This window comes from Chaetura pelagica, unplaced genomic scaffold (assembly GCF_000747805.2).
Source record: "Chaetura pelagica isolate M959 unplaced genomic scaffold, ChaPel_1.0 scaffold248, whole genome shotgun sequence".
Taxonomy (NCBI): domain Eukaryota; kingdom Metazoa; phylum Chordata; class Aves; order Apodiformes; family Apodidae; genus Chaetura; species Chaetura pelagica.
Window position 1 is genome coordinate 1,028,287 of NW_009954309.1, and position 13,425 is coordinate 1,041,711.

The 13,425-nt window shown below is 39.3% G+C and overlaps 1 protein-coding gene across 1 annotated transcript in view; it reads right to left on the minus strand.

Moving 5' to 3' along the window:
* Positions 1-11,630, minus strand: part of KIAA1598 (KIAA1598 ortholog) — a 53,252-nt gene extending 41,622 nt beyond the window's left edge. The window contains exons 1-3 of the mRNA XM_010003960.1: positions 11,579-11,630; positions 10,480-10,532; positions 2,791-2,851 (exon numbers count right to left, since the gene is read on the minus strand). Of these exons, the coding sequence (XP_010002262.1) occupies positions 2,791-2,851; positions 10,480-10,532; positions 11,579-11,630 (166 nt within the window). The remainder of the gene's footprint in view (positions 1-2,790; positions 2,852-10,479; positions 10,533-11,578) is intronic.
* Between the last annotated feature and the right edge of the window lie 1,795 nt (positions 11,631-13,425).

The window sequence follows — 13,425 nt, forward strand, 5'->3', positions numbered from 1 at the left end:
CAGCAGGAAACCCAACAACAGTTCCCCATTTCTCAGACTAGCACCTTGCTCATTAAAGCAAGTCCTCCTTGGCTGCTGGCACCCTTACACATCATAAAAAGCAGCCTGGACCCTAATTCTGCAAGTCATTTTATGGCACAGATTCCTTGGCAGGCCAGTGTCAGGATTTCAATGTGCAGAAAGGACTATCAAGAGCTGGACAATACTTCAGAGGAGGAACAAGGGTAGAAGAACATTGTAAATATGGAGGACTTTTTCTAGTATTTCCTTTTCATGAAGTTTCAAAAACTAGTGATTTCATATCACTGGCTAGGAAGTCCCACCTGCTCTCTCTCAAGTCTTTGGCCTAAATGCTGAAGAGAGATACCCGAGTCATCTCTGATATCCAGAGGTCAATTTAATGAATGGAAAACAGGACATGTCTTTATGTTTTCTGTTTTTATTGCACCTAGCTCTGGGAATTTGGAGCATTGAAATCTTTTGGCCAGGATGAGTGAGCAGTGGAGATAGTGAGCTGCTCCTATTTTACATACAGGCATCTAATGGCCTCAAGCAAAGCTAAAGTTAGGAAACAAGGATTGGGCTCACATGGCAGAACTGGAGATTACTCTTGGTTCATTTAAACTTAATTAACCTGCAATTATGATTAACTCAGGGGAAAAAAATCTTTCCAAATTAAATACAAAAATATATTATTTCCTAAGTCTGTCCAAAGTTCTTATTATGTCAATATTAAAATTCATAAAGCAGCACTAAGTGGCCTGAAACATCTCTAACCTTGACAGTTTTTTCAGGGGTAATAATAATCCGCAGCAAATGCAGGCCAACCAAAAACCACTTAACTAATTAGTAGTTGCAGTCACCGAGAAAACATGAATCAACACTGTTATTACAAGTGGCACATTTGAGTGGCATCTAATTATGACTTGATGAGCACGATACTTGCATTATCAACATTACTACTGCATCCCATCAGGGACTAAAAGCCGCTGATGGCATTGACTGCGAGAAACTCCCACTCAATGGTGCTGCAGCACCCAACAATCTCCTTGGCAGGGGCACCCTCACTAAATGACATGTTAAGCGTAATTACTGGTAGACATTGTAAATAAACAGGATTGGAAGTGAAAATTGTACCAAGTGCATAAGACACAATCTGACACATTGGAAGTGGCAGGCTTAATTGAGAGTTTCTTTGACTGCTCAAGATCATTTCAACTGCATTTCTCAGAGGACAGTGATTATAACTGTGGAGACAGACGGCATAATGGTATCAGCACTGCTGACAGAGCAGTGAATTAAATTGTATCTGCTGTTGTGTGAAAGCCTTGATGAGAGGTACAGATCCTTAGTGGTCTTATCATTATAACACAATGGTCATGTTGTCATCAACCTTGCTGGCTCCAATTGAAAAGAAATGATTGTGTGTTGAAGCTCTCCCCCCCACCACCACCTTCTATCTCTTGTGCTCAATAGAACCAATTTTCAGAGAGCTATGAAATCACGCAATAGGGCCTAAAATGCAGCTGCTTGGCATACAAACGGGGCCCCATTAAACTGGAATCACACACAATATGTGTTTATGCCAGGAGAACAAATAGAAGCTGAGTACAGGCCAAGTTTATTCACAGACACAAAGCTGATGTAGCTCTTCATCAATATAATTGCTTTTTATATTGTCGTTTAAATAATGGGCTCTATTATTGCCTTAAAATCCTAATATTCCTGGCATTTTATCACTATGTTTACAAGGTATGTCCTTTAAAAATGTGAAAGGAAGATTAGAGAAACCTATAAAATTTTACAACATCAAATATTACTTCAAAATTTGAGTCTTAACTACTTGACATTTTCTGCCACACTGGTATTCCTTGCATCATAACGAAAACAAAACAGGCTGCAATTTTTTTCAGAGGAATTAGACTTAGAGAACACTCTTGCCTCACAGAGTAGTTATCCAAGATCACTTAAGGCAGTAGATGATTCCTGTTGATTTTAGATTATTCTCCATAATTGTATCATACAAACAATTATAAAATAGAAGTGAGCAAATTCCCCTATTAACAGTCACACAAAAGTATAGACCATGTGATTTCCTTCTCCTGCATTAACTTCATCCACATTTCTGATGCTTCCTTGTGCAGTTCACCACACTGGCACAAACCAGACATAACAGACTACAATCCTATTGTAATTCTTTTCTAAGGAGCTATTCCACTAGGATACTTCCACTTCCATTAGATGTGCTTTGTTCCTTCCAGACACCATACAGTTTCAATAGAACCATTACCATAAAAGTGTAAAAGTGAATATTGACATTCTCACAGCTCAGACAAGATAGAACCTGCTCTACAGAGAGACAGCAGTTAATCCTAAAAAACTTCATTGGTGTATCTATGCTGAAGGTAATTTTACTCGTTCTTCATGAAAAAAATTAACATCATTATTATTATTAGCAATCGGGTCAAATCCCACTCAATACAAACATATATAACTCCAGAAGTCACTTGCAAGATCCAGATGAGACTAAGCCACCTTTGTACCACTACATTTTCACCACTTTGCACCTTAAGAATGGATACTTGAGTCAGGGCATGTAAGGACTGTCACAGCAGTTAGTCTGACCATGGTCAAAGTCTCACTGGATTAACTCCTTCAAACAAGGCTTTGAAGGAGAAACTGCAAGTGAACCCTAATGTCTGCACCCTTAATGCTGCTCTAGAGTATGCAGACAGATATTTATAACTCTCTAACCCAAAAAATTCCCACCAACAACATTCATCAACTTACTTTTCTGAAACTCCTCCAGCTTTTTGACAGCCTCATCTCGTTCCTGCTTGATCTTGTCACACTGTGGAAGATAAAACTGCAATGAAACCCTGATAGTTTATTTTAAATAACCCAGTTATTTAATTAGCAGTCAGTCACAACATACAAAATCAACAAAAATCAATTGTCTGCACAGTAACTTAGAGAAATCTATCAAAGCACCATTTTTTTTTTCTCTCAGTCATGCTAGATCAATGAAAACTATACATAAAAAATTCATTACCCAGAGTACTTCTTAACCAAGCTGGCAAGTTGTACTTGATTTTAGGTTCCAATTCAGAGCTATTCAGAAAATATTTTAGAAGAGCCATGTTATCCAAAACTGATATAAATAGTCATCCATATTCCACACAACAGTAAAAGCAATACTGTGACTGTCAAGAATGTGCTTTAAGTCCCATTTCTTTAACACAAACAGACTTGGAAAAGAAGCCCACATTTCTATACCTACCATATGCAAAGACAACTTCAAAGACAATAAGCAGAGACATGCTGTTCAGTTTAATGACATCATAAGCAAAACTTCAGCCTTGAAGAGGGGAGGACACTCATTTTCTTACTTTGAGGACTTCCCATCACCCCAATGTTACTAATTTGGGGGTTAACACTAATACTACACAGGGCTGCAATCACTGATCTTAAGATGGAGAGGTTTCTTCACAGAGAAAGAATAAAACAGACATTAAATAGACTTCTCTAAGAAAACCTCTGCTATAAGCAAATGAAAGAACTCAAATAAATGAGTAAACTGCACAAGAGACACAGTCAGTGATTAACCACACTGTGAAAAACACATGACCCAAGCGGAAGTATGACTGGCACAAACAGCATACCAGACATCCTTCCTCACATGCAGTTGTCTATGTTCACAGTAATAAATCAACATAAGACCATGAATTAACTTCTAGAAGAGATCTGTGTGACTGAGCTCCTCACAGTGTAGATGCAATGACAAGGATACCGGTCATTGGAACAGAACTGGGGGGGAAAAAAGCAACCCTGAAATTATTTTGCTTGATTTTCAGTTTTTCCATGAGGACCCACTTTGAGTTAGCTGGGAAAGGAGTTTGCTGTTAAGTAACAAGAAGGGAGAGAGTCTAATTCAAAGGCAGCCAAATTCAAGAGAGCCTTTCTATCAGCTCCAGAGGACCCTGGATGAGGCCCAAAGAAGGATCTCCTTGCTCTTGGGCAAGGAGAGGATGCTGTTGGTGTCACCTCAGGGCAATAGACTTTGGAAGCTGATGCCGATGGCTCTCGGTGGGAGCTGCACCCAACAAACAATCTGTCTCTCTCATGGCACTGGGGTGAGATGAGGCAAGGGACAGTAGCTGAGCAGGGGGGACAGCTCAGGCACCAGCTGCTGTAAAGGTCTGTCAACCAAGTAAGAGCTGCAGAAGGAGCAAGACGTACTGAGCAAGCAGTGCTGGATGAGGATGCCCTGGTTCATCTGTCCTTGCTAACAAATAAGCTGTTTGGAGAATTTTGCACAGGAGAGGTGGGGAAGGGAAATCTGCATCAGTCTCACTGCTTGCTGCCCTCCCTCTCAGCTTCCTCAGCAAAAGTTTGCCTTACCTTACCAGCAGAAGTGCAGTCTAAGAACAGAAGGCAGTCAAAGGCATGGAAAGAAAGTATTTCTGATTGCTCCTGCAGAGCACAGCTCAGCTGCAATGGGAGGATCAGTGTGAGCTGCTGACTCTTTGTATTTTACAAGAGAGACACTGTCACCACTGGCATACTTCACCCACGGGTTCTGCATGCTGCAAGCTTTCAGCCCACTGCACACTAAGGGAGCAAGTGCTTTTAATATTTAATTGAAAAAGCAGGAAAACCAGCATTTTAAGGATCTGATGTGGAATTCAACAAGATGCTTTCCTACTGATGGAAACCTAGTTGTAGAGGATGCAGTACACCTCCTATCCCAATGATAGGAAAAATTCCTTTTTAAATCCTCCAGCAACATGCTGCAAGGCGTAACAGCTTTCCCTGTGCAACCAAAAGGGGAAGTTAAATGAGCTATTCCACTTCACCTTGAGTGCTATTTGCAGAGCAAGCTCCATTTGGACCACGGCAAGCTGACTGTTCTCCTGATGGCTTCGCATGTTTCCCTGCACAATCAGGGTCTGTAGGTTTGGGTCTCTGCAGAGCAATTCCTGCTCCCAGTTGCAGCTTTCTGAATATTTTCCTTTCACTGCTACTGTGCTTCAGAATGAAAGAGCAGGAAGAAAAGGAGAGCGGGAGATTGTTGCCCTTGCTGAAATGATCAATGGAAAGCACTTTGCCTTTTGTCTTGCAATCAGAGCTGTTATAAGTCCTACCAGAAAAACAGTTTACATCCAATTTAGCTAAAAATTAGAAAAATTAACTACTTGCATGGTTTCAATCTGGAAAGTCACACAAACAAAACATTCCTATAAAGTAAGTAAGTTTCATGATGAAAAACATTTTCACCCCTTAAAATAAATTGACCTTACCTTTAAAATAGAAAAGTTTAAAAATATCAAAATTTAGGAGTGTTAGCTGCTCTCAAAAAGCTGCACAGAAGTCTTCAAAATTCACTGCCACCTCACTTTTCAAAAGAGTCATTTGAGACATACAGTAGAATTGTTAATTGACAAGAATATCATTAATCCTAAATCTTAAAAGGCAAATAGCAGAACATTACTAAAATACTTACTGTTCCCTTTTCACATTCAAGCAGAAGCAACTGTGGAGAGGAAAAAGCTTTCAAGTATTTACTAAGTTGCCACTTGTCAGTATTAACTGATAGCTCCATACCCAAGAGAACTCTCAAATGAAAAATAAAGCCAGTATCTTTTGAGTTGTCGCTCAATTTTCTGTTTTTAACTTCTGTTACAAGTTTCAGCTCCTCTGCAGAGGAAAATAAGCATTTATACCATCTTATTTACTAAATTTTTTATCTTGTATTTATAGCACCTTTATCCCAATATAAAACCAAAAGTAATAGTCAGCACTCCCATTCCAGTCCTGAACTATTGGAGTCAATGATAATTTCTTGGCAATAAAAAGACATTGCATCTTTATTTTTAGAAACAAATTAACAGTTCAGCTTCCAAATATTTTTTTTTTTTTGTGAATGACTCCTTACAATTATTCATTTTTGCAGGAGCAAGTTCAGGAGCTTTGCCAATCCCACTCATTTTCAGATTTTTGCCTTCTAGACACACAAGATACAGGGCAATACTTTCATTTTGAACATGGAGAACTGATATGCTGACTCTTCGCAAGTAAACCACATACACAACAAAGATGGGTGCTCAAACCACAGAATCACAGAATGTTAGGGGTTGGAAGGGACCTCTGGAGATTGAGTCCAACCCCCTGGCAGAGGAGGACCAACTAGGACAGGTCACAGAGAAGCACACCCAAACAGGTCTTTAAAGTTTCCAGAGAAGCAGACTCCACAATCTCTCTGGGCAGCCTGTCCCAGGGCTATAACCCTCACAGTAAATAAGTTTTTCCTCATGTTGAGTTGGAACTTCCTGTGCTCTAGTTTGCATCCATTGCCCCTCGTCCTATCACAGGGCATGACTGAAAAGAGACTGGCCTCTCCTTCTTCACCAGTCTCTCAGCCTTTCCTCATAAGGCACGTGTTCCAGTCCCTTTATCATCCTTGTAGCCTCCATTGGACTCTCTCTAGTAAATCCCTGTCCCTCTTGAACTGGGGAGCCCGGAACTGGACACACTACTCCAGATGTGGTCTCACTAGGGCAGAGCAGAGGGGGATGAGAACCTCCTTCAACCTGCTGGACACACCCTTCTTAATGCACCCCAGATACTGCATTATAGTGTGATGAACAGCAGCACATGAACACGGCCTGTGATTGGAGCTAGCACAACATCAGGACAGTACCATGCCATCACAGGAACCTGACACTGCAACGTGATGTTGGGAAGCCAATACACACACCAGTCTGGAAGCCTGCAGATACACAGGCCTCTGGACACCCACTCTCACCAGCCTCACAACTCTTTGCCACTAATTCCAGGGAGGCCGGGGTTTCTCATCTATTCCCTTCTAATAGGCTTAATTTTTGCCAGCTATTTTGCACATAAGCTCCTACTGACTTCAGTAAAGGGCCTTCAAAGGCAAAAACAAGGAGGAGATTGTTCAGTCCAGATATTAAGATGCAAGAAGTTCACGTAGTAGCCATATGGTCAATTGAGTCATTGCTAAGCAAAACAAGATACATTCTTTCCCATTTACACACATTGTGAAATGTATGCAGATTTAATGCTGCTTCTAAAATTATGAGTTTGTTACAGTGCTCAAAAGTATCCTATGACATTTGCTATACTCTACTTACAGAAAGAATAAGCATATCAAAAAGGCAGAATTCCTTCCCCATTCCCATTTGCTGACAACACATATAATCCAGTCTACACATGTGCTTTAACAGAACAAACACCATGAATGATGTATCAGAGATATAGCATTACACCTACTATTTTGGGAAGCTGTCGTGCTTTTTTTTTTTTTATCCCCCTACTGGCAGAATGACAAAACACTGTCAAAACCAGCGTTCAGAGTCATTTCTCTCTGATTAGCAAGTAGTCAAATATTTATTCATGATCTGACTCTGAATACGTCAGAACTGCATATTAAGTTATCTACATTTGTGTGCAACTGAATGTTATTAATCTATTTTTTGGGGGACTGGTATGCATGTTTAGTCGGTTACTTCAATTAAAAGGATGACCTAAGAGAAGTAATCTGCCAATTTAATTTTTGCCCCAGTTTTTCTAAGTATTTAAAAATACTAATTAAAAAACAAAATGCCTGCACCAGTTTTGTCAGAGGCCCCACTAGAGGTCTCCAAATTGGCAGTTTAGGAAGGCAATGAATGAGGAAGAGACACTGTTGATAGAATATGTCATATTTTGCTCCTGAAGTTATTCACATCCTTTTAAGCAGCAGTGCTTCAAACTAAGTAATCTATGTGAAAGTCAATTTACTTTCCAATCTTAAGAAAAAACATAGAACAGAAAGCACAAATCTTCAAAAATTAAAATTGTACCTTATTATAAATTAGCTGCCTATTATATACCAAGTTCCACATTCTAATTTAAACCAGGATCATTTGTCTACGACCCAGCTCATCTTTCAGAGCCATAGAAACGTACAGGCCACTTTGAAAAAAATTCCACTGAGTGCATCAAAAGCATATACACACAGTCTGTTCTCTAACTCCTGTGTGGTACTTTCCACAAATAACCTGCAAATCTTTTTCTAAAAAAAATTAATTCCCTCTTCCTCCTACTGACGCAATGACGTGACCACGATTGATCCAGAGGAAGTCATTTGCTTACACTGGTACTGACATACAGTGCCAGAAACTGGAACAGAAATCACCACAAACTTCCCAGAGCCCCAGGCAGAGAGATAGGCTGTGCTGTACTTCCTCCACTATCAGGTTTGAGTCTGCAAACTAAGATACAAAGTTAGAGAAACACTAACAAGCTTTCAGGATTACCCAAGCCTGCAACAACATAGGGAATAGTTTCTCCAGTAAGCAAACATAGCCATGAACTCTGTATCAGTAAATTATTTTTTTTTGTTGAAGAAATGCACTGAGGGCCTCACTTTTAACCACTTGAGCTGAAGCACTTAAATAATTAAGCAGGCCTGCTTACACAAGCACACCAGTTTCCAGGATGGAGGTTCTTGGATGAAGATTACTTGCATAACAACTGAAAATCCTTCAACCCTGAGCACATAGTTAACTACTCTGCCCAACTGGGGATGTAATCCCCATGTGCTCAGGGTTGGAGGATTTTCAGTTGGTACACAAGTATCCAGAAAAACATCATACCGACTGTCAGAAGAAACACATAGGAGTGGCTAGAGACATGAAGTTACAGGGAAGAAGTCTTGTAAGAGTGTGGAGCAAGGAAGAAAGAAGCACAGAATGCAAGAAACAATCTCAGAACATCTCATTTCATCTCAGTGTTGGCAACAACATTTTTCATATGAATTGCCTTCGAAGAAAAACATTTTCTGAAGAAAAATGCAGCTCAAGAAAAGCTTCATTCCCCTTCTCCTCTCAAGCTAAACAAAGCTTTGTTCAAGAAACATCAAAGCTAGCAGAATCTGGGTTCAGGGCAAAGCTGGAGAGCCCGATTTTCATGCAGTGGACAATCCTGCTGTGAAACTCCTCACACATGGTGGAAGCCAACAATCACCACAGGCTTGTGAGGGACGGGACAAATTCCTCTGTGGAGAGGAGAGATCTCATGAGGTATCTGAGGCCCTGATGTAGGACAGCAGAATGGAATGCAACAACAAGCACAGTAAAAAAGACTAGAAAGTCAGTGTGTAGAAGGGAGTGAAGCACAATATGCTGAGCTCAGTGGAAATACAAATAATCATTGCTGAAGCATAGCATGAAAATAAGTTTCAAGTTTTACTTAATAATGAGAAAGTAGTTAAGGACAAGGTCTTCCCAATACAAACTTGAATTGCAGCATTTATAGCAGCTGGACTAAATGCGACCCTTCAGAAATAACTTCACAAAAAGCTAAATTTAAACTACGTGTCTTGGCAGCTAACAGGGATTTGAAAACCAACATGTTTCTTGCATGTTCAGGTCACTAATACTGGAGAAAGGAAAATTTTCTGTGTAAAACATAGCATAGCATTGACTTCTCTGCCATCCCACTATCTAGATCTGATAAGAGACTTGAACTAGCCAGTTTCTTTTGGCAGGTATCTGCTAAAAACCTTTTGCACATTGACATGGATTTATGCAACAGAACACTGCCATCAAAGCTCTCTGCTCCTGTTGGCTTCCTCACAGAAAGCAGCTGTGTTGGATCAACAAGGGTTCTGGGTGGGAAGAGCTACCTTACAGAATATGCTTAATTTTACTACTAGGAAGATAATGTATCATAATGGATGAACAGTCTAGAAAATGGTCATTTTTCATTACTCCACTATCTCTGAGCAATAAAAAAAGTAAGCCTGCACTAATGTATGAAGTTCAGCCCACACATTCAAAGCCTCCTTTCAAGTTGGACAGGCACACAGATTTCACAAGACATGTAATGTGCTGCAAATCTGTTCTATGCTGCAGTACCATTCTGCAAGTTGCGATAAGGTAACTTGCTCTTCTATTAAAAGTTGGGGGGCTTAAGGAGGGGTGGGGCAGGAAGAAAGACTTCCAATACCTTCAGAAATCATATTCTTACATTCTGAATTTTCAGAAGGCCTGGGTGAGAGGAGTAATTTTATTTTCTTTACAATAAGTTCCACTGTGCAAATCAAGTTGTAATAGACTAAGGTTTAGATCCAAGAGTAACAAGTTTTCCCAAGAATATATAAACACTTGAGTTGGTGTATACTCACACTGTAACCACATGCAGCTATAGCAGCAATCATTAAAAAAGGCAACAAACAAAAAAAAATTAATAGCAATTTTTCAGGAGTGGGACAGCTAGAATAGCTGCTGGGAGTTGATTAATAATACATACAGGGAGTCCTTAATACATACAGGCATACAAGTAGTACTTAGGAGTGACACTGTTGTAAACAATCAGCTGAGCTCACAAAAGCAAATGACAACCTCCCATAGGCAATAAGGTATTCTGATATTTAGCACTTCACTTTTAAAGAAATAATCAGTAGATACAAACCTCCTCTTTCGTTTTCTTATTCTCTGCTCTAAGCTCTTCATATTCACCAATAGCTATACAAGGAGGAAAAAAAAAAAAAGTTAATATTGCAGCATCTCAAATTAGCTCTCCATTTCATTCATTTTAAAGCTCTTCTGGTTATCTACATAGACTTCTTAAATAACAGGGGTCATAGTCTTCATTAATAGCCTATGGATGAATTGGATATCCTTTTCGAATTGCAGTAATTGGGAAGTGGCTGAAAAAGATGGTGACTGCCAAAACAATCAATTTTTGATCAATGGAGAGTTAAGCAACCTTATTGATCGAGTTCAAAAATTACAAGGTGAATGCACTGGCTTGCAGCCACCACTTCAAACCCACACTGGCTCAGGTTACTTCTGATCAATGCTAGGAAGGATGGCTATTGCAATACTGTTGCACACATTTCTAGAGTAGCTAAGCACCTTTTTTATTTATATATTAACATATTTTTCCAAAAAGAGTCCTGTGAGTTGTTGGGGTTTTTTTTCTTTAAACTCCAGAGAAGCCACACAAAACGATTGTATGATTTACCCAAAATTGCACAAGAACTCAGATGTAGGGATCAGGTGAGAAGGGATCAACCTAGAGGATGCTGGAGGTCCACTGTTTCAAAGCAGGAAATAATATGCAAGATTTTGAAATGCTGGGGAGGGAGGAGAAAAGGAACATCATGACAGCATAAAGTTTAACTGTAGGAGCTTCTTGTTTGAAAAAATTTAACTATCTAGATCTAGAAAGGGTTAGTAGGTTTTCAGGTTCTACATGCTCAGGCCTTCAGATGTAGGGTAAGGCACGTTAAGTTTCACCTCAAACTTTAACATGTCTGCTATCATCAGCTGAAAACTATGTATATATAACTTTTATCCAGTTTTAATTAAGTTGGCCTGAAATACATACACCTGTATGCAAGCTGTAGCTTAGGTACAAAGAAAAATTTGAGGAGATGCTGATGGACTGGTACAAGATGTAATTTCAACAGCCCTCTCATTTTATTCTTGCAGTATGCATCTTAGAGACCGACAAGTGTTCCTTTCTAGCAAGGTTTGTTTTTCTAAGGTTTGGAGATACATTCAACATCTTTTGAGTGATAATAAAATTTCTATGGTCTTGAAGGCCAAACTGTCCATATGAGACACAGTGATAGAATATCAGAATTGGGAAGTTAGGGCAATTATGGCACCATTTTACTAAGGTAGTAAAATGAAGTTTAAGATAGGCACACAAAAATTCACACTAAACTGAAAGCTTAATTGGTAACTGATTGATTGTTTCTGCATATTATTACCCTTTACTTTGCCCCTGAGGCCCCTTCCCACTTCTCATACTCAAGAAGCTGAAAAAGCAACAGGTAGATGAACAGGAACGAAGCCACACTAAAGTAGTTGCCATAAGAAAGGGCACCACCTAAAGTGAAACGTTTCCTACACAGCAACTTAAAAGCTATGCCTCTTGATCACTGTCCCACTTCTAAGCCATTTCCCTGTTCCCTTTAGGAAAACAAGGGACAAGATTTCTAGCATGCAGATACAAGAAAATGAATGAACATTGTATAAACAGATATAATTCAAGCTTATTCGTACTTGAAAACTGCTTGCTCGCCTTTAAGGCAAATTCATACTTGCTGCTCAATACTTTATAAATGACTGAAAGGAATAAATACAGATTTGCCCCACCCTTGACAGGTTTCCTCACGTGTTCTGTGAATAGAAAACTGAATCATCAGCCCTCAAGGCACGGATACAAAAACAAGTTACCAAAAAAACAAGGATAAGAATTTACACAATGCTCCAGCAGTGCCCAGTACGGGTTCACCTGGGCGAGACTGGGCATTAAGCTGCCTGTTCAACATAGCCCTTCCCTGTTGTACTGCAGATGGTAATACACAGCACGTTCATCATGGAATGCAAACAAAGTCATCAGGTACTTCACGCTGCATTCACAGCACCTTTCTTCAGTGCCATTTTACCATGCTCACCATGCCCTCACTGTCCTTGCAAAGCAATTACTTCTTCTTGAATACAGCTAATGCACAGTAAGGATCTGATATACTAGAATAAGACTGTTCTTCACAGATGGCAACCTCTAGATGATGCTCCCATAGAGATCCCATCATTCAGATTTTCAGGTATGATTTATTAAACACTAAACCTAACAAAGAAAATGCTGTTTTTAACAGGCCTGGAAACAGAAACAATAATTAAAAACTACTACACATTTTCTGCTTCAGAGGCTCTGCAAATGCAGAAGTTGACTTAGAAGTTGTGAAGTGTGACTGGGAAGTTGGTGCATTTTTTTATTTTTTTGAACCTTATGAGATGTTATAGTGAAGTTTTTATATTCAGTTTTTCAAGTGTTTTATGTACAATGAGGTTTTGAGGCCATCTCAAAAAAAGTCAAGGGTATACATAACCTTCACTGAAGCACTAAATGGCATAAAGCTGACAATGATCTCTTTGCCCTAAAACTACCCTAGAACAATTAATACCAGCAGCATTAGGCAACACTTTACATGTTCCAAATTCCATGTAGATTATTTAGCTGTAAAACCTCTTTGGTAGAATAGGAGGTATATTTGTCAGTCTTCTTTGTAGATTGATAAGCCATGAATGCTATTGTACAAGGACTTTCCTAAACCTTTTCTGAGAGACTGGACTATTTTTTGTCCTTAATCTATGAAGGCTTTCACACAATATACATGACAATAGCAACTAAGCATCTCAAAACTTCTTACATCTCAGCATGACTCCTTCAGATTATGCTATATGTACATTACCCTAGAATGAAGGTAACTCTTTCCAGTAAATTAGAGGTGAATGAAACAACTGAAGATGCTTTACTAAAGGTGCTACTGAAATCCCATAACTCTACATCATTTTTGCAAAGTATCTATATTGTAGCATACATTGATAGTAAAATACCTAT